Below are 21247 nucleotides of genomic sequence, written 5' to 3'. Positions count from 1 at the left end.
AGTGTCCAGAATTCTTTTCAAATACATCCTGGAATATAAAACGTAGTTTTATTGTTTTTGAGAATTTTGTTACTATCTGTGGAAAAGTATAAATGTAAATTGAAGCAAGCATCAAAAGCATCACTGATCTATCACAGCCTACTGGGGTGGGGCACATTTTAGAGATCATAATTTAGATTAGAGCCCGCAGGCCCAGATGACAGGCACTTTTCCCGAAGTCCCAGATTTGAAGCAGGGGCTGGCTAAAAGGAGGACTCCAAATTCCTTATTGCTGAAATCTTCACAGCGTAGGCCTTTAAAAACATGAACACATTGCCTTAATGACGTGCTAAGTATTCAAAGTCCAACATTAAAACATGTTTTTCACAAATGAAGCATCTACAATGCTCAGGTAATAATGCAAATCACTGCAGTGGTAATTGTGGGTACCCTCCCCATTTTTCTGAATAAGTTAAGCCTCTCAGGACAGGGAGTAATCATTTCTAAAGAGTCAACTGAAGTAATTTTGAAGTCTGAATTTGGTTCTTCTGTAAATCCCGGACCCCCTGTAGTTTGGTACTGGACAGAGGTCTCCGGGTGTAACGATCAGGGCTGAGGGAAAGAAGAGGCCAGGCTCAAGCCCAGACCTGGGGTGATACCTGAGGTACGGGGTTTCATGCACCTCACCCAAGCCGAGCTCTCCGGACGACTGTTTTGTAACTTAATTTACAATTCCCAGAAGCTGTCATATTCACCCTTAGGAACTTTGCCCATTTCTGTCCGTATGCTATGTATACTTACAGAAAGTGTTCTCAAGTACTGAATCTCCTCATAAGTTAACAGCTACAGAATTACTTCTCACAAGTTGGAAAAATTGGTCACTTGGCTAAATGGATTTCAGTGAGTTTCACACAGCAGTAACACCACTATAAAGCCCCCACTTCTCAAAAATACGGGTGGAGGGGGGCGAGTGTGGAAGGAATGTTAACCTAGGGCTATCTTCCGAATGTAGGTTGCTGGCCCCTACATGACATAAAGAAAGCACAACTAAAGCGATGGTAAAGTCAGTAAACGATATTTTACTGAAACATAACACGGAAACTCTGTCTGAAGTGTAAAGTTACTGTCTTACGCAAGAAGGACAGACCCATTTTCAAAGACTAATATGAATACAATAAATATGGAGCTCACGTACTAATTTATACACAGAAACTCTGTCCCACAGCCATAAAAATTTATATTTAACAGTGCAACATATAATTTAATCATTGGATTTATTTGACAGGTTTTTTTGCTAAACACAAATAACTACCTGGTTTTCATATACATATATAATATATATTTTATGTATATAGATATTCAACAATCTGTACAGTCTCTAAACATAAAACTCCTAAAAGGCACAATTGTCTATACAACATGTACAAAAATGGCTGGAGCTGACACAAAACAACGATTATTGGTCAAAAGTTCATGATTGCACAAAGATTAGTCATGAGTTTATGTCAGAAAAATGTGCTTTAAGGAAAGGAGGGTTTTCAAAGAAACCTGTAAGTGTTCTATAAAAAAAAAAAAAAAAAATTCCAGAAAACCAAAACCCAAACAAAACCCCAAACCCGCAAATAAAACGCCCCTAGGTTGCGATCACGAGCCTGTCCTCGTCCTCGTCGCTGCTCACATCGCTGAACTGCGCGGCCTGCCTCCGGGCCGGGGGCGGGGGCGGGGCCGGGGCCGGGGGCGGGGCCGGAGGCCGGGCCGCGGGTCCCTCCCGGTCCAGGGGGCGAGGCTGCCGGCCGGACGGCGGGGGCCCGGATGCTGGTTTGCCCGGAGCCGCAGGGAGTTCGTGCCGGGGCTTCGGGTGATTCCCGGAGGCGGCCGTCCCCGCGTCCAGGCGACTGGAGCCGTCCCGCCTGGCGTGGTCTCTGGCCGGGGCAGGTGGGTCTAGACCCTTCGGTGCGTTTTCCCGAGGAACTCGGGGCGACCCCTGCGGCGACGCGCTCCCACCGCCCGGGTGCGCACCGGCGGCCGAGGGCTGCTTGGGCGGCGCCTCCCGGGCTCTGTTTGGGGGAGCGGGCCTCTCGGGGGCTCCCTGGGCGTCCACGGTGACCTGGCCGACGGAGGGGATCAGCGTGGGCAAGGCGATGTTCAGGATCTGGAGGCCCGGGATGGGGGGCGGGGGGGCGGGGCCGCTCTGGGAGGAAGGGCTGGCGGTCATCACCTGCAGCCCCACGGCGGCGTTCAGAGCGAGCCCGGGCGGGCGCACCTGCGGGCCGAGGTTCGCGCTGGCCAGGCCTAAAATGTTGACGGTCTCCATGCTCAGTGCCGGCAGGGGCTGCAGGGCCGGCGGACTCGGGTTCTGCAGGCCCGGCACGCGGATTTGGCCGATGGGAATACAGGGCACCACGCTGCTCAATTCAGCCACTCCGGAGGGGCTGGTAGCGCTGGACACTTCGGCGGTCAAGTCCCCGGGGGTGCCCACAGTTCTGTGAATGACGTTGACAGCGGGGATCGTGAGTTGCACTGGCCCAGCTTGGATGGGTACGAACGTGGAGTATGTGAGGCCGGCAGGGACCGCCTGGATCCCCCCGACCGGAAGCATATTATACGGTGTCCTTGACTGTAGCTGGGAATGCAGAGGAAGGTGGCTGAACAGATGCGTCTGGGGAGAAGGCAGGCCTGGAGGCGGATGGAGAGCGACTTGCTGCTTTGGCTCCTGAGCGCCGGGCCGAGGCGAGGTCGTGCAAGGAGGTGCCCCTGCCGGCTGAGGGCTGCGCTCAGTGCCCCGCGGAGGAAGGCTCACGGATGACGGGCCCTAAAAGACAAGACGGAACGGTCCTTGATGGCAGAGCTTCCTTATTAGTCACTGAGCTAAAATCTTTAGCTCCTGTAAAGTCTATTCCTCCTGAGGTAAAAGTATGTACACTTGTATTTTATAAAAATGATAAGCTTGCTAAAAGTTGTATTTTGATTTAAACAATAAATTTCCAACTTAAAACCTATTACACTCTTCATCTCTTTCCAAAGGTCAGCAACAAGTTTTGTAGAGTACTTTACATTTTTCAAACAATTTTCCTGGATATCATCTCAGTTATACTGAAATTAACCCTGAGAGGGGCCATAATTCTTCTTCCATTGTTGTTGTTTCTATTATTGCTGCCACCACCGGCTCCACCCTATTTTAGAGATTAGGAGTTACTGAGAAATTCTGAGATATTAGTTGGCTATGAGTATCGACCCGGGGGAAAATTAACTGGAGGACTCTCCATTTATGAAATAAAGAGCTGCCATTAACGGAAAGGTCTGCAGTTTTCATTTGTTCATTTATTCTAAGTGTATGAAATGTCTACTGGAAACCAGATTTCCAGCCATTGGCAGGTGTGTGAGCGATTTGGGGATAGAGAAGGTTAGAGCACAGGTGACTAATGTGAGAGTAATGAAATGTTAGTAGAAGGGATAAATCTCACCAATCCTCCCTTCCACCCAAGATTATCATATAAATATTAGCTTTTTCCTGATATATCCGTATTATGGAACTACATTAATGTACATACTAATTTAATTAATGTTACTTAAATAGGAACGTAATTTAATTAAATTATATTAATGTAGGATAGGCTACAGAAATCCAATCTTTTCACAGTCTTTTTAGTTTTCTCCAGTGATACCCAGCAATCCAAAATCTGCCGCATTTAGAAATAAATCCTATTACAATTATCAGTCCATACCAGAGGTAAGAGAACTGTCAATGAGAGAGAAGAACGGATTCCTCACAAGCCCAACAGGGTTTGTGAAAGCAGGAAATCATTCACAGCACACATGGAGGGTGACTTTCCCGAGGCCTGAGTCTGGCCCTGAGCTAGTTCTTGGGCAGGAAGCTTTCCTAAGCTGTCACAGCAATTTGATCATTCAAGCAAAGTGAACTTCTTAATACGTTTTTTGGGTCACATTAACTTTGTCATGGAAACTGGTAGCTGCCTGCTAACAGGGGCAAAATGCAAAATGTTCAGATAATTTAGTGCAAATCCACCACATCGATGCCAGTGGAAGATCATCTCAGAGGAAGCCGTGGAATACGTAGGTCCCAAGACTCACATTCTCTGTTGGCACACGCATACTTTTTATTCCAAGATTTTTTAAAAAAAATCCAAATAATAACAAATGAGTATACTGTAAATATACTGGTTCTTTTACAGACTTATAATACAATATACAAACTCTGACTAAAATACCTAACAAGAATCCAAAGGACATAAATGTCCTTTGGCCTTAAATCAAACAAAAAAATAAGGTTAAAGAAACTGCCTTAGCTGTAAATGAGTAATTTAAGTGCACTGATTTCTTAAGTCAGTAGGTTCCCCATATTCAGTAGGTTAAACGAAAAGAAAACCACCAAGTTATTACCTGTGTTAAAGCAACAGCCTTTCCTGCCACAGAACTTCCCAGGACCTCTTCGGATTCGGGGTAGTCCACAGACATCTGGTGACACGGGGACCTGGGCGCAGCCTCGGGTGACCTGGCAGAGTCTCCAGGAGCGGCTGCCTCACCCTCGTCCCCCGCAGCCCGCTGCCTGGTCCTAACCGGAGACCCCGGCTTCCCGCCGTAGTCCGACTGCACTGTGCTAAGCACGGTCATCTTGGTGGGCAACGCTCTCGGGAGAACATCCATCGGGTCCGTGTGTCCCCCAGAAAAGCAATCAGGAATCCTGACGTCCTCGTCAGCACCCCGACAGTCCTGGAGGCCGCTTCTAGCCGGAAGGCGCTGCGGGCTGGCCGTGGCCGAGGGGGCTGCCGACAGGACCGACTCGGCCTGGCTGTCTTCATCCTCGTCTTCGTTCTCGTTCTCGTCCTCATCTGGGCCATCGGATTCTTCAAGATCATATCCAGACCGCTCGTAACTGAATCTTTGTTTTTCATCTGATAAAAACAACCGGGAGGGTATGTTACAGAATGTTTTGCAAGTGGTCGAATGCAACCTTTTCTTTTTTATAAGCTTGGCAATACTGTGAGGAATGTTCAAGGCAAGGGCTCTACCCATAAAAAGGCTACGGTTTAGTCAAGGAGAATGACATGCGGAGGTCAGTCTGTGCAGCAGGAATCAGAGGGGTGAGGCGCCGACAGAGTGGGGCGTGGCCAGGGAGGCTTGTTAGGGATGCAGAACGTGAAATGAACCTCGCGGGAGCAGACAGGCAGAGGGTGATACACAACGAAAACCAGAAATAAAGGCCTCAAATATTATACTCGTAAAACCTGCAAAAGAAAACTGAACTATATAAAGAAAATTAACAAAGAGTTCACTGCAACTCTTTTTCTGAGCTCTTTTTCTCTATATACTTGTTTGTATCTCCCTTTTATTGAACAAATGAAAACAAAACCAAAAAAATGATGGTATTTCATATTTGCAAACAGAATAATTTTCCTTTATATTTGAATAGTAGTTTAGGCATATTTCCACTGTCCTCTGAGTAGTAATATTCTGTAATATTTAATCCTTGTACATTTTTTTTTTTTTAACTGAGAAAGGTACTAAATTTTCCCATCATTTTTTTCTATAATGACTCAACCCACTTCTCACAGGAAGGGGAACATTAATTAAAAGTCATTAATATCAGCCTTATAATGTCATGTGAGACTATGTTTAACAAGGAATATTCAAGATAATCTAGGGAATAGTTTCAGATATCTCATAAGCTCATGTGAAATTGGATTTAAAACCTTATCTATTCAAAATCTTGCAAAATTAGAGGTACTTTCCCTTAGAAAGCTAATAAAGTTTAAAAAGTTAAATGGACGAGGAGTGCAAAATCTCTACCCCAATTCATTGTCACTGAGCTATAATAAAGAAGGCATCAGACCAAGTTCAACTTAGCTGTGATACAGCCTGCATTTATATGTTCTTTTTGAAGAGAAAAAAACGTGAACAGAAATAATTAATAGGTATATTTCCTGGGTTTTCCAAATGGTTTGCACATTAATTTACTACTCTTTCTATATTACAAAGATAAGTTCTTAGAGAAAAGTCTTGAAGCATCAACACCAACACATTTGAGGATGTTTATTTCTAGGAGATAGAACAGACTAGAACTTTTATGTTTTTTTTAATCTCAAGCATATATTACTTTTATAATTAAAACATTCAAACAGAAAACATATACGTTTAGATTCCTTTAATATGTGATTTCATGTCTTTTGATTTATGGGTTCTACTATTTTGCTGTAAAATCATACATAAAATAACACCAATCTGTTGAATCCCACCAGATGCCCATGCTGGACGTGGAATGGGTGACTTCCGGGTAGATGCCCTGCCTCCTGCCTCACAGATCCCTCTCTGATACCTTGTCTGATGTCTGAAATGCTAAAATTAGAGAGTCATCCCCCATATATTTTGATTTGCCACATGAATGCCGAATCAGATGTATTTTTAGAGATTTTAATATGAGAAAAAATTTTTCTTTCAAAGGAGAAAGTAAAAAAACTCAAAACAAAACAGAAGAAACCGGATGACTGACGAGAGGGAACAGGTTACTGGAGAGGGAGGCTGATTTCATCAGAGGCCAACCCTGCCGCAAAGCCTGACTAGGGTGAGACTTGCTTTATCGTAAAAGCTATTACTTCTTTTCTTTTTTTTTTTTTTTTTAAAATAACAGGCCTAACTTTAAATTTATGACTTTCCTTAAACCCATTATAAGGTTGAAGTCCCAGGCAATCAAACAGCCCAAACTCTAGAGACAGTGTCTGTAGGAAGAGAGGAGACACATGCTTGTGTCATCTGGGGCAGATGCAGCAGGACACGGGTCGGGGGAGGTCACCTAAATGGTTGACAGACTGGTTAGAGCCAAGCGTGGGCTGGGAGGGCTGTGTGACTCCTCTGGGGCTACATTCTCTTGCAGGCTCTATGTCATGAACACCATTCAAGCACTCACAGAAAAGAGCACTAAGTATCCATTGTGGTCCAGATCCGGGGGAGAGCAGCAGCATTTAGGAGGGGCAAGGAACTCCCCCTAGGTCCCTCTCCCCTCTCTCCACTAGGGAACAAACACTTTGTCCTGTGAAGAGGAGGGCAACAAGCATTGCTGCCCTTGGGAACTTTGGTGAAAACTTACTGCAGTAGGGAAAGGGAATGAATAAGAGAAAACACAACTCTACTCCTTAAGGAGGGACAAGGTTGCCAGCTGAGTCCACCACAACAGCTGAGCTAGGGAAGGAGAACAAGAGGGCCACAGTCCAGAAACCTGAGAACATGGTGCACGTAGAAGGCTGAGGCTGCATCAGAACAGAGGTGGCATCCCATCCTCCTCTTCACCCCCTAATGCCAAGTTAAGGAGCTTGAAATGAGAGGTAACAGCAAAATACTGCTGGAAGAGGACCAGGAGAAGAATAGAATGTGTAGAGCACCCTCTCTGCACAAAGGAAACACCTAAAACTGGAAAGGAACAAGCACTTCTCTTATAACCCAACCCCCACTGCAAACAAGAAGTGGCTCTATAGGAATCTGAAGGCTTTGTTGCTCTGACGGTAGCCTTAACAACAACAAATCTCTCCAACCCAGTCCAACTCTTGACTAGAAACGTTCTAACTCCCACACAAAGGGCCTTGCTAGGCATAAAAACCATTTACATTAGTCTCTACTGTCTTATGCAAGATGTCTAGCTTTCAACAAAAATTACAAGGCATACAAAAAGGCAAGAAAAAACATACGCAGAAGAGGAAAAGCAATCGGAACCAGTCAGATATGATACAGATGTTAGAACTTGCAGAGAATTTAAAATAATTGACCAATATGTTAAAGGCTCTAACGAGAAAGGTGAACAATATATACTACCAAGCGGGAATTTCATCTGTGAGATGAAACTATGAAAAAAAAAAAGAAAAAGAAATGCTAGCAATGAAAAACACAGTAACAATGATAAGAAAAGAAAAGGAAAAAAAAAAAAAAACCAAAACCAAAAAACCCCAGAATTCTATGTTCTATGCTCATTGAAAATAATTTTCAAAGATGAAAGAGAAGTACAGACTTTCTTAGAAAACAAAAACTGAGGAGATCCACTGCCAGCAGACCTACTTGACAATAAATGTTAAAGGAAGCTCTTTAGGCACAGGGAATATGGTATCAGATGGGAACTCATATTTACCCCCAAAAAAGAAAAGCAATGGAAATACAATAAATGAAGATAAAATTTAAAAAAATTTTTAATTGCTTGTTCTAAAAGATAATTTAATGTCTGCAGTAGTAAAAATGTGCTATATGTTTAGAGCATGTGTAAATGTAAATGGTATGACAATAATAGCACAAAGGATGAAAAGGAGGAATTGTGAATACACTGCTATATAAAGTCTTTACACTACATGTAAAGTAATGGAATATTATTTGAAGGCAGATGACTAAATTTTCTTAAAAGACACAAATAAGTCAACAGAGGAGAAAAACAGAACCATAAAAATGCTTAATTAAGGCATAAGAAGAAGGAAAAAATGAAGCAAATAGGAAACAGCTGGCACGATGATACATTTTATTCCAACTACATGAAAAATAAAAATAAAAGGAAGGGTCTAACACATGAATTTAAAGAGAGAGACTGCTAGACTGGGTAAAAAAGCAAGTCCCAAGTATATATTATGGATGAGAAATCCATTTTAAATATAAAGACATAATAGAAAGTAAAGTTTGTAGAAAGATATACCTTTAAAAATTAACTAAAATACAGCTGAAAAAACTATATGCTAATATCAGACAAAGCAGACATCAAAACAAGGAATATTATCAAGGATGAACAGGAACATTACATAATGATCAAAGGGTTACCTTTCCACGAACATACAACAATCCTAAATGTGTACCAATGAAACCAGAGCTTCAAACTAAATGAGGCCAAAACAAAAAAGCAATAACCAAGTCCACAACTGCAGCTGAAGACTTCAACACTCTACCCAGTAACGGATGGAACAAGCATACAGAAAATCAGTAGGAACACGGAAGACTTGAAAAATACTGTCAACCGCCTAGACCTAGTTAACAGTTATGTTCCACCCAAAGAGCAGAATGTGCTTTCCTTCTAAGTGTACGTGGAACATTCACCCATGTGTATATTCTGAGCTGCAAAGCCAACCTCGACACATTTCAATGAATAGAAATCATACTTACGTTTTTGCTTGAAAACAGAATAACCTAGAAATCAGTTACTGGAAGATATCTGAACAATCCCCCAATATTTCAGAATTAAATAACACATTTCTAAACAATCCATGAGTCAGAAATGAAAGCCTCAAAGAAAAGTTCGAAATATTTTAGCTAGAAATGTAACTGGATAAAACCCAAAATATAACATTCAAAATTCGTGGGATGCAGCTAAAGCAGTGGTTAGTGGGAAATTTATTGTATCCAACACTTCTATTAGAAAAGAAGAAAGGTCTCAGATAAATAATCTAAGTTCTCAGCTTTAGAAATTAGAAAAAGACAATCAAACTAAACCGAAAGCAAGGAGCAGGAAGGAAATAACAGAGGCATCTTTCAAGTGGCCAGTGGCTGCGAAGCTATAGCACATCAATACGACGGAATACTACTCAGCAATAGAGAGGAATGAACTACTGACACCCACAAAAACATGGACAAATTCACATGTATTCTGCTAAGTGAGAGAAACCAGACCCCCAAAGCTCCTTATTCTGATTCCTTTCTTATGACACTCTGGAAAACGTACGAATACAGGGAGGAAAAGAGATCAGTGGCTGCTAGGGGCTGTTGGATGCAGAGGGGAGGTGTCTATACAGAAGTGGCGCAGAGGAATTTTGGGGCGATGGAACTGTTCTCTGTGGAACTGTGGGGCTGGACACACGATTGTACACATTTGTCGAAAACCACAGAACTGTGCACCCTAAGGTGAATTGTAGGGTGTGTAAATACAAACACAACTAACCAGGATGTGGTGGAAATCTACGATGAAACGCAAGCTGAGACGGATGGCTGAGTACAAATGAGCTCCACAACCATGACCTAGGTAACCCCGGCAAAGGGGGCTCTGACCAGACAATGTGAAGGCTAAAGACAAAAAGAGCTGCATACAAACACTACGCTGTGATTGTAAACCTGTTTTTCACAGGTGGGTCAGCATTTCTGGAACTAGTTTATTGGTATGCTAGAGTTGAACAAATAAGTGAACATACTGTAGATGAGAAGGTTTCTCACTGTTGGTGAACGAAAAAAAAAGGAAGTGGAGCAGGCTAAAATAAACTCTGTGGGACTGGACTGGAACTGGAATTATCAGTATGGATTCATGTTCTCGTTTGTGTGTGTGCATGTGTGTGTGCGTGTGTGCGCACGTACACATACACAGATACAGAAATAAACACAGATGTACGTATATGTACGAGTTAGCGTAAATATGCATATTTCCCAGCTCTATCCAACGAGAGGGGCTAGAAGCAGTGACAGGTTAGTAGCCAGAAACACACCACCTAGCGGCTAGATCTTGGTTCCTAAATACCATTCTCCAGTAACGTGAACCAGGGGTCCCTGGGGAAATGGTGAACTCCATGGCTGGAACATCTTGGGTATCAAAAAGTAAGGAACTGGGACTCCCTGGTGGCGCAGTGGTTAAGAATCTGCCTGCCAATGCAGGAGACATGGGTTCAAGCCCTGGTCCAGGAAGATCCCACATGCCTAGGAGCAACTAAGCCCATACGCCACAACTACTGAGCCCGTGCTCTAGAGCATACAAGCCACAACTGCTGAGCCCACATGCCACAACTACTGGAGCCCACACGCCTAGAGCCCGTGCTCCACAACAAGAGAAGCCACTGCAATGAGAAGCCTGCGCACCGCAACGAAGAGTAGCCCCCGCTCAGCCTAGAGAAAGCCCAGGCGCAGCAACAAAGACCCAACGCAGCCAAAAATAAATGAATAAATAAAATAAAAATTAAAAAAAGAAGTAAGGAACCACTTAAAGAAAAAAAAGAAGCAGGATGTTGAAAGGGCATAGGAACGGACCTCAAAGAGCTCTCAATGGTCAATGAGAACTTGAGCTGCACAATAAATAACTGGATTATAACCCAAAGAATAAAATACATAACCTTGAGTCCATACTGATGTAAATGAATGAACGGATGAATGAACTAATGGAGAAATGGTACCTTTTCCTTGCAGAAAAATTCTAACTGATAAATTAGAACCCCACAGCAATACTTACCACAGGCAAGATCCCTCAGTGCATAAACAGGATATCTGCAGAGTTTTAAAGTATCTCCGCAAATATGTAATATTTATAAAGGGAACAACAGTAAGTTTACAGTAGCTAGTCCTGGCAGACATCACCTTAGCCGAGTAAAGAAGGTTAACGTGACCAGTAATACACACTGACATGCTGTACCCCCGATATGATGCACTAAGAAAAGCATAACCACCCTATGGCGCCTCCCCAATAATGTATACCCTCAATCCAGCTGTGAGCATATATCAGAAAACCCCAAATTGAGAACAGTCTACAGAAAAACTGATCAGGACTCTCTATAAATGTCAAGGTCATGAAAGACAGGAAAGACTGAGGGGCACGGTGGAGGAGCCACGACGACTAAGTGTGATGTGGGATCCTGAAGGGGAGCCTGGGACAGGAAAAGGACATCAGGGGAAAAACTGGTAAGTCCTATGCTTTAGTTAGCAATCCTGAGCTGACAAATGTTCTTGGTTATGTAAGATGCTAGCACAGGGGAGGCTGGGTAAAGAATATACAAGAACTCTCTCTACTAGTTTTTCGACTTTCTACAAAGACCAAAATAATCTTAAAAAAATGACATTAAGGAAAAACCTATTTGCCAATGCTCCAGGACCTTTATTTTACTCTACTGACACCAATATTCTGTCTCATTCAGATAAGCCTGCACAATCTCCATCTCCCTGCTGTTCTTATTATACTCATCAAGACTTCTCTTTCTGACAAGCAATTTTTTTCTTTCCCATTATTTAATAGGAAACTATTAATTGAAACAAATTCCAACACTTCTCTTGTTTAATTTAAAGGCACAGGTAATTTCTCCAAAATACATCCTAACACACACACACACGCACACACACACACGCTCTTTAAATATCTGGCACCTAACACTATTCTTACCTTGTATCTTGTACCTATTTTTGCAGTTCTTATTCAGTTGTACGTATGATGGCTGAATGCCTCTACTCCGGTTCTAGCCATCGAGACTGCGAGAGAACCCAGCTTAGTACTACAGACAGACCAGTGCTATCTGATCATAACTAAAACAAGGACTAATTAAGGCCCTGACTTTTTATCAGACAATGATTTAAAAAAAATTTAAAAAGCAGTTAATTATTTTAAAGTGTGAAGCCCACAGCTCAGAAGTGTCAGAGCCAAGATTTAAACCCAGGTCTCCACATTCAGATGTCATATTATAAAAACCTAACCACAGAATGATCTGAAAGAAGGTCAACAATGAACTACAGTCAATAACCTAGCTTATAAATATGCATGAGTGAGTTGAATATTTACAGGTACAGACATTAAAAGCTTCAAGTAATTATTTCATTTTGAAGAGCAGAACATATAAAATACAATCCCCAAGGAAAATGTAAACTAATAACCTTTTTAATTTCACAACAAATACACTGTATTTTACAGTAAGTATGGAAGTTTAAGAATAATTAGTTATACTATAAATCTTTAAAGTTTTTAATTTTACATATAGATACAAAATTTCAGTGTATGCAGTGTATGAGAAGGATTTATAAAGAACACCATACGCTTTTTAGTGGGGAAGGGGGTAAAACTACTTGGCTCCATTTCAATGTTCTTTGGCCTTGATCGTCCCATACTTCAGATCAAGGTTTGAAGTATTATGGGTGGGAAGACGTACAGGCTGGTGTCCCTGGACCTTTCTTTCTCCCTGGACAGAGCCACATGCCTACGGCTCACAGAGGACTTGAGAAGAGCTGGGATTTCTTTCTGTAGTTTTCCTTCCCCAAGATAAGGACTGAATAATGTTTCTCTCTCTACGTGCACTGGGTCGTAAAACTCCTGAAGGGGAAGACCCCTGTCAAAGTTTGGGAACCTGAAAATGAATTTGGGGTCATTACATATTTGTTAAACAGGGTGGATATTCTAGGGTGACCGGAACAAGATACAGTGGATAACGTAAATGAACCGAAGACAACGGCATCTTTTAAAGATGCACAGCACCGAGACAAAGCCCAGACACCTCTGCTCTCTGGATGCGTGCTAAGAAAAGTCCTTTCGATTACTGCCCTGTCCCCTTAACCCCTACCCCCAGCGAAGACTGTTGCTATCCGGTCAGAAGTTGTGCAGGGTAGAAGACCCAGAAAGGAAAAGTGACCTGCCCAGGACAAGTCAGCGAGGTCAAGAACACAGACGTGTTAACTCCTCCAGAACCTGCCATTTTGCACTCTGTGATACTGCTTGTTTTGCTACAGCCTGTTACTGAGCATAGTAACTACGACGGCATACTACACTGAGTTCCTATTGTATCAGGGGCTGCCAAACCATAGTTGCCGGCCTCACGCGGCTCCCGCCTGTTCTTTTAAATAAAGTTTTACTGGAACACAGCCAGGCCCATCATTTACATACTGTCTATGGCAGCTTTCCTGCCACACTCACAAAGTTTAGTTGTCATGCCAGAGACTGTGCGGCCCACAAAGCCTAAAATACTGATTATCAGGCCCTTTACAGAAAAAGTTTGCCAACATTTTACTCGTTATGTTTAAACCTAACAGCCACTCGTGACAGAGCTGATACCAAACTCATTTTACACAGGAAGTTAAGAGACTTAAATACAGCTGGAAAGCATCAAAGTCAGAATTTGGAAACAGGTTTTTTTTTTTTTGTATTTAGGAGTCTTGTCATTACTCCAGTAAGATACTCTATGACAACTGTTCCTTCCTTGCTTTGTACCATGTAGACTGTACTATTCCAGCAGGGGGAGGGCTGTAGCTCACCCCTCTGCATCCCCCAAGGACCCTAGAACAGGTATAAGGAACCCATACTTGCAGAACAGATTCATAAATAAATGGCCTATAAAATTTCTATTTAATTTCTGTCCTCCTAGAGACATTCCCAACTCATTACAAATAAAATTTCTACTACTCAGTACAATTTTACATATGTGTAAAATTAATTCTTCTATTTTCTGTGAATTTAAATTCATGAGGGAAAAAGAAGGTAAACAATGCAGCAATATTGTTTTTCAAAAGTAATTTATGTCAAACCACTTCCCTGAAGATGTGTTTCAAAATCTGATTTCAGTTGGATGAACCCCAGGCTGCCCTCCCATCGCTGCCCGACAGTGACCCCTGCTGGCTGAGCCAGGAGGGGCTTCCCTCAGACAGGCTCCCCTGGGAGGTCAGCAGCACCTCCCTCTTCAACATTCTGCTACTGCTGTAATTGGTCTGCTTTTGTTTTCCTCATGTTTAGAAAAATTACTCTGAAATCCAGACAAACAAGGGAAACCTGGGGAAAAAGTCTTTTAAAGCATGCAACTACTGCAGTAGTGGGTTTTTGTTTGGGTTTTTTAATTAAACTATGTTTTCATCTTAACAACATAATGAGCCAGGGTTTAACGTTTGTTAACTTTAGGCAGTAAACCAAAAGGCAGTGGTATCTGCACTGTTCATTAACGACATACACACTTCTTTAACTGTAAGTCCCAAGACCTATCATGGTTTCTTATTGTGCGTGGAAGTTTCTCTTAAAAGAACTAATAATGTTTTCTGTAAACATCCCAGTGACAAAAACATATTCTACAGGTTTCATTTTGAAAGCACTTCATTTAGAAAAATTCATTAAATTTATTTTAAGGGTAAACGTGATACAGGTTTTAAATCCTGTGATCTAATGCCATCCTCTTACACGCATCGTCCTAAGTACTTAACCTCCAGCGGGAACAGTGTTTCCAGTTGCACCTTGCCACACTGAATGGTTCTCCCAGTCTGGCAGTGGAGGGCACATGTTAACATTCCGAGCAGTCTGTTGACAAAAACATTCTTCGGATCAAGGACATGAAAAGCAAATAGCCAGTAGCATGGTTTTTGACACAAAAGGTGAAAAAGAAAAAGTACTTACTAATACCCCAAGAACACAGGAACGCAATTCCTGAGACTGCATCGTTTTGCACGGCAAGAATACAGGGACACGTGCAGCTGGCTGGAGGGATTAGACTTTTCAGGAACACCTACTATAACTACAGCTTGAGTTGCTAGTTTTAAACTACACGGGAACTCCTTTGAGATGTCAAATGTCCAAATTTTAATGGCTGCCTTAGATAAATTTATAGTCCCCTCTGCTTAATTCAAAATAAATGTTTCCCAACATCTCTAAATTTACTCCATTTGAAAATTGGAACAAGAATTCATCTGCTGAAGGATAAAATGGGCAGGGCTTCCCTGGTGGCGCAGTGGTTGAGAGTCTGCCGGCCGATGCAGGGGACACGGGTTCGTGCCCTGGTCCGGGAAGATCCCACATGCCGCGGAGCGGCTAGGCCCGTGAGCCATGGCCGCTGAGCCTGCGCATCCGGAGCCTGTGCTCCGCAACAGGAGAGGCCACAACAGTGAGAGGCCGGAGTACCGCAAAAAAAAAAAAAAAAGGGCAGCCATACAGCCCACTGTTCTAAGGGCAGTAAAGCATCAAAAAATCAGGGGTCTTTGCTCCTGCATCACAGCTTCTTCACGCTGACCGTTAATAAGCACTCTATCAACCAGGGAACATGCACATTCTGCTGGTGAATGACATTCAGAGTATCAAGTTGGTAGAGAGTAGAAAACAGGTTTAGGACATTCAAAGAAAGAAAAAGATTGAAGATAATACCAGGAAAAGAAATACTGTAGATAAGTAGAAATAAATATACAGTAAACCTTTGATGAAAATAAACAAAACAAGGCAGATATTAAGGAAAAATTAAATATGAACATAGAACAAAAAGACTTGGGACTTTTCCCAGAAAACCAGAAGCTGACCAAGACATTACCGAATGGTAATGAGTTTTCAAAAATAAATATGGTGGGATACTCTGTAGTAACACTGGCCTTTGGAGAGCCTTTAACAAATTTTGTTGAATAAATGAAAGCTCAGAGATGATATTTCTTGATGATTATGTATGTGCTACAGAAAAGATCAAACGACCAAGCCCCCTAATCTTTCCTCTAAACCTTAGAAACACTATCCTTAGGTTTCTGGTTGCTATTCTGCAAAGCCTGGCATTTAGAATCAGGGTGCCCAAATAATATCCTTGTGGGGTTCTTTTCTTTAAAATGTTCACCCCATTTCCCAGATGTCTGAGATAATCAAGGTGTAAATATCTGGAACAAGTTCTTGCATATCCTGTTAGCACTGGCTGTTTAGGTATATGTGACTTTCATATAAGTGTGCTGAGTTGAATAGTCCTTCCTAAGGTGCTGTAGGACTCCACTTCTGACAGAACTGCCCTGCTGTCAATGTGAAATATGAAGGTGGCTATCAAAACTACTTAAGGATTTTATTCAGTATCTAGAGAAGACTTAATGTCACAAATTTTCGTATTGATCAAGACGATGTGTCAGTGTACTGGTTTCCCAAGAGACACGTGGCTCCTGAACCTGGCTACTTATTTTTCTTTAATCACCGTTATTTGGTGGCCATCTGTAATCTAGTTGCATAATTAAGTGAGAAACTTCGACTGTGTTTAGGAAAGCCTAGGTGACAAAGGAGATTCCGCTGATAAGAGTTTACTCAGTAATTTCATACTTGCGTATTTCACATAGTAGATCAGTCACGTCCCTGGATAAATGCAGCCGTGAGGGCAAAATGAAAGGCATCGGAAGAGCCACTGGAATCACTACCTTTTGGGACACAGGTAAGAAACTGCTGTGACACCTAACTGCTGGCCAAACCTTAGCATCTTCCTGAATTTTTACGTAGACATGCAGCAAATGGAATCTCAGTGCGGTTTCTAGCAGTGCACTGTGCAGTGGGCTTAACACCAGAGTTACATTAGATTAAGAGTATGAGAAATGACAGTATGACCCTAGGATGCCACAAAAGCACTTGATAAAACTGTTCATCATTAAAGGGAAGAGACAGCAAGTTATGTGTGGAAAGACCCTACATTACACGATGCAATTTCATCACTTATTTTCATTTGTTGGGCCAGGAAAATAGGGAGTACACTGTCAGGCAGCCATCTCGAGCTGGCGGCTGAAGTCTCAGAAGGAACCGCTGCCATGAGCCTGATCCCTGAGAAGGGGGAGGCTTCCAGGTGTGATCAGGGAGGCAGGAAACTCCTACGGGCAGGGAGGAAGCAGGGGGAGAGAGAACCCAGCATATCAGATCACTCGGCACTGACCATATTCTGGACCCCAAGCTTCCTTCTACGAGCAGATGTACACCTCAAAGATTAAAACTATGATAGTTGAAAATATTCTCCCTCCTATTTTTTTTTAAAGTTAGTCACTACTTCTACTACTACTATATGGCTAATAATCTGTAATTTTCCTTGGAAAATTAAATTGATAGTAAAATGAAACACTTCGTAACACACGCCACTACTTCGTGCAACACCCTTATGGAGTTGAAAAGGGCACGGTTTTAAAACATACCCGGAAACACTAAGGTAGGAAAAAATCAAGTCCTTATCTTTTATGATAGTCTAGTCTGTGGGGAAAGTTCTACCCCTTGGTGCTGCTCAGCAGAAATGAATTCCAGGAGAAATAATGCTCCCTAATTTAATAAATGAAGAGCAAGATTTCTAAATGAGTCATTATACACATATACATACAAAATTGGGTGTCACAAGGGAAAAAATCGTACCAGACTTTCCACCCAAACCTGTAAACTCCATCTGGTAGAGAATGAGGGATGCTGAAACGCTGAGGTACTCTGTTCATAAAAACACCCTTTCAGAAAAAGATTAAAAAAAAAAATTATTTATTTAGCTGCACCGGGTCTTAGTTGCAGCACATGGGATCTTTAGTTGCTGCATGCGAACTCTTAGCTGTGGCATGTGGGATCTAGTTCCCCGACCAGGGATCAAACCCGGGCCCCCTGCACTGGGAGCGCGGAGTCTTAGCCACTGGACCACCAGGGAAGTCCCCCCCAAAAGATTTTTGCTCTATCGTATTATTTATTATTGCTGCTGAATGGGACTAACCACTTAAAGAAATCATGCTTCTTTTAGTCATTATTGTCTAAATTCCCACTACAAAATAAAACAGCAGCGGCAGAAAGAAAAAACAAACAAAAGCTCAGCAATGAAAATTCCTGGGGACACAAATTAAAAGCCTACTATTTGTTGTTTGCTTGTTTAAAAAACATTTGAGAAAATAATCCAGATTAAAAGTCAGATGTATATGGGACTAAAGAGGTAGTGGCTTTAAATTACTTTAGATGATACAAGAAAAAAAAAAAATCCCTCAGACTTTCTTAAAGGAAGGTGCTAAAACTCCCCTGCATAGTAGGACCTGTCCCCCAGCGCCCTGCCCAACTCTCTCATCCTGCCCCATTTATACTCCTGATGCCCTATTCCCCTCTCCCAACCTCTGGGCTTTTGCTCAACAACTCCCTCGGTCCAGAATGCTTGCCCTCCTTTACCCCACCCCCTCATCAATACTTTTTCAAACAAAGCAATATATGCATAATTATATTTTGATATATTTCCTTTCTTTTCGTTCTCCTAGGACACCCTTAGTCATCCTTCTGTTCCAGACGAGGCCGTCACTGTCCTTCCCAGATCCCAGCCTTGAGGAGTGAACCCTGCCAAGTCTGAGCTCACTCCAATGTCCCAACATCACAGCCACAGGCGAGGAGCTCCTGAGGGCAGTGACTGTGGACATACTAGACAGTTGCTGCGGTGCTAAATAAATAATCAATCACAAAGAGAATAAACTCTTCTTCTCTGGAGCCACTGAAAAATGGAACAGATATTTATCAGTCTGCACAGATCATTACTGAGGATGAAAAAATGGAATCGTCAGGATAACTTAAAATATCTTCTAGTCTTCTGATCTAATAACCAATAAATAAGAAATTAACAAATGAGTGGCCATCATCACCTTGAAAATTCCTATATCGACCACGGCCAAATCATGTAAACACTATTCATAGGTAAAGGCTTTAAATATTGTATTACAGCTACCACTGAATTGTAGTGAAGGAATGTAATGGAAAACTAGTATATCATAGTCTAAAAACAACAATATTGAATGATTTCCTGACAGATTATAGGTCATTTTTTTCCAGTCATCCATTCAATCTACAACTATTTACTATCGATGGTTTGCTGCTAGCCACAATCCCAGCAAGTGCTGGCGATACAGCAGTGACCACAGGGAGATCGCCGTCCTTATGTCCTATTTTCTAGTTGAAAGGAACAGATAATAAATACACACACTCATCTGTAAGTTGTTAAGTGGTTGTAAGTGCTATACGGAAAAATAAAGCAGGTCGGGGGCGTGAGTAATGCTGGCAGTAAGAGGGTGAGGTGCTCTTTTCTCGAGGGAGCTTCAGGAAGGCCTCGCTGATAAGGTGACATCTGAGCAGAAGAGCACTGAGAGATGATGGGGTGTCTTGCAGCACCTGGTGGAGGGCATTCCAAAGGGAGGAAAAGAGAAAAGGCCCTGGAAAGGGTCCAGCTCGGTGTGCTTGCCACCGAGGCAGGCGATCAGGGTGGCTACGGCTGAGGGGCAGGGGAGGCGGGAGTGGAGCTGAGTTTCAGAGGTGTGGTGCTCGCAGGGGACACAGACCACGGCTCCGAACGAGACAGGAAACCGATGGAGGGTTTTAAGCAAAGCAATGACGTAACTTGTAGAAACCACTTTGGCCGCTGTGTTGAAAGCAGGCTGTAAAGAGGCAGGGGCTGAACCACGGAGACCAGTGAGGGGCTACTGCAAGCAACTTAGAAGACGTGATGATAGCTCTGACCAGGGCTGGGAGGAACAGGTGGTTCAAAGCGGTAGGTTGCCGAATACGTTCTGAAGGAAGAGCCAAAGGTTTTACTGGTGGGTTGGAGCCAAAGGACACCAAGTACGACTTCAAGGTTTTTGGTCCAGCAGCTGCAAGGATGGGAGAAGGACTCCAGGGAAGCGTGCTTCTCAGAGTCACATAAGGGGGAAACCAGGAGTTTGGGGCACGTCACACTCTAGATGCCTATTAGACATCCAAGTGGAGATGGTGAGTGGAAAGATGGACATGCAAGTCTGGAGCGGATACTGGAATCATCAGCATATAGATGGTATTTAAAGTCGGAAGGCTACCTGGGGAGGGAGCACAGACAGAAGAGATGAGAGATTAGTGACCGCAGCCCTGGGCACTGCATTCAGAGGCTGGGGAGATGAGAAGGATCCAGTAAAGGAGAGTGAAGAAAGAATGCCTAGAATATTCTAGGCTGGTGTTGGACTAGAAAACAGTACACCCTGCGGACACGCAGCATCACACTGTGGGCTTCTGCGCTTTCCTCTCTAAAAACATAGACATCGAAAGAATTGCTAAGCAAGATCCCATCTCTTAACTACCATCAGTTTAATAGAGTGAATCTTCTTCCCAAAGAATAATAAGATCCAAACGTAGGACAGCAGTCAAGAAAATGTAAGTACAGACAGCAGACTACCATGCATCAAGGTGGCCCCAAACTAAAACGCGTGTAGCACCAGGTATAGTTAAGGATGTGCAGAAACAGAAATTATCCTAGGCAGCAATTAAAATGATAAGGCAAAATCAATTTCCTCGGTATCTACATACAAGGTGGTACTGTTCCTGCAAATCTGGAATACAAACCCAAACAAAAGCACACGCTATGTGTGGATATACACACGTATGTGAAATGAATTGAGAGAAAGCCCCTAAGTGCAGTTAGTGTTTGCCTCTGGGAGGGAGTGTGACGGGCAAGGGCGAGTTAGGGATACTGCACCTAATGTGTAATGCCTTACTTAGCTTGTTTTTTTCCAAAAATACAAATTTATGAAAATACAATTTTCAAAAACACAGTTTATGAAAAAGACTTGAAGCAAATGTGAGAAAATATTTATAATCCCCAACTCTGGTGTGAATACATGAGCGCATGTAACAAAACTCTCTGTAATCTTTCTGTATTTTTAAAAAAATCTCAAAATATTTTTAAAAGCACAAAAGACAACAATAAAGGGAAAACCAGACCATTCGTTTGAAACAGCGTTTGCCACATTTATACCTACGTTCCAAGCCTATAATAAAGCAAAAGTGGAGGAATATATTTTGTTGGCATATTATAAAGAACTGCGAGGTATGACAGCACTTGGCAAAATCCAC

General features: G+C 42.5%; 1 protein-coding gene across 1 annotated transcript in view; it reads right to left on the bottom strand.

Moving 5' to 3' along the window:
* Nucleotides 1-1132: 1132 nt before the first annotated feature.
* Nucleotides 1133-21247, bottom strand: part of HIVEP1 (HIVEP zinc finger 1) — a 139224-nt gene continuing 119109 nt past the window's right edge. Inside the window, exons 9-10 of the mRNA XM_082662722.1 lie at nt 4381-4892; nt 1133-2791 (exon numbers count right to left, since the gene is read on the bottom strand). Of these exons, the coding sequence (XP_082518848.1) occupies nt 1613-2791; nt 4381-4892 (1691 nt within the window). The 3' untranslated portion in view covers nt 1133-1612. The remainder of the gene's footprint in view (nt 2792-4380; nt 4893-21247) is intronic.

This window comes from Grampus griseus, assembly GCF_964374135.1.
Source record: "Grampus griseus genome assembly, chromosome: 10".
Classification (NCBI taxonomy): Eukaryota; Metazoa; Chordata; class Mammalia; order Artiodactyla; family Delphinidae; genus Grampus; species Grampus griseus.
Note: the sequence above shows the minus strand (reverse complement) of the source record. Positions and strands in the feature narration are given on the sequence as shown.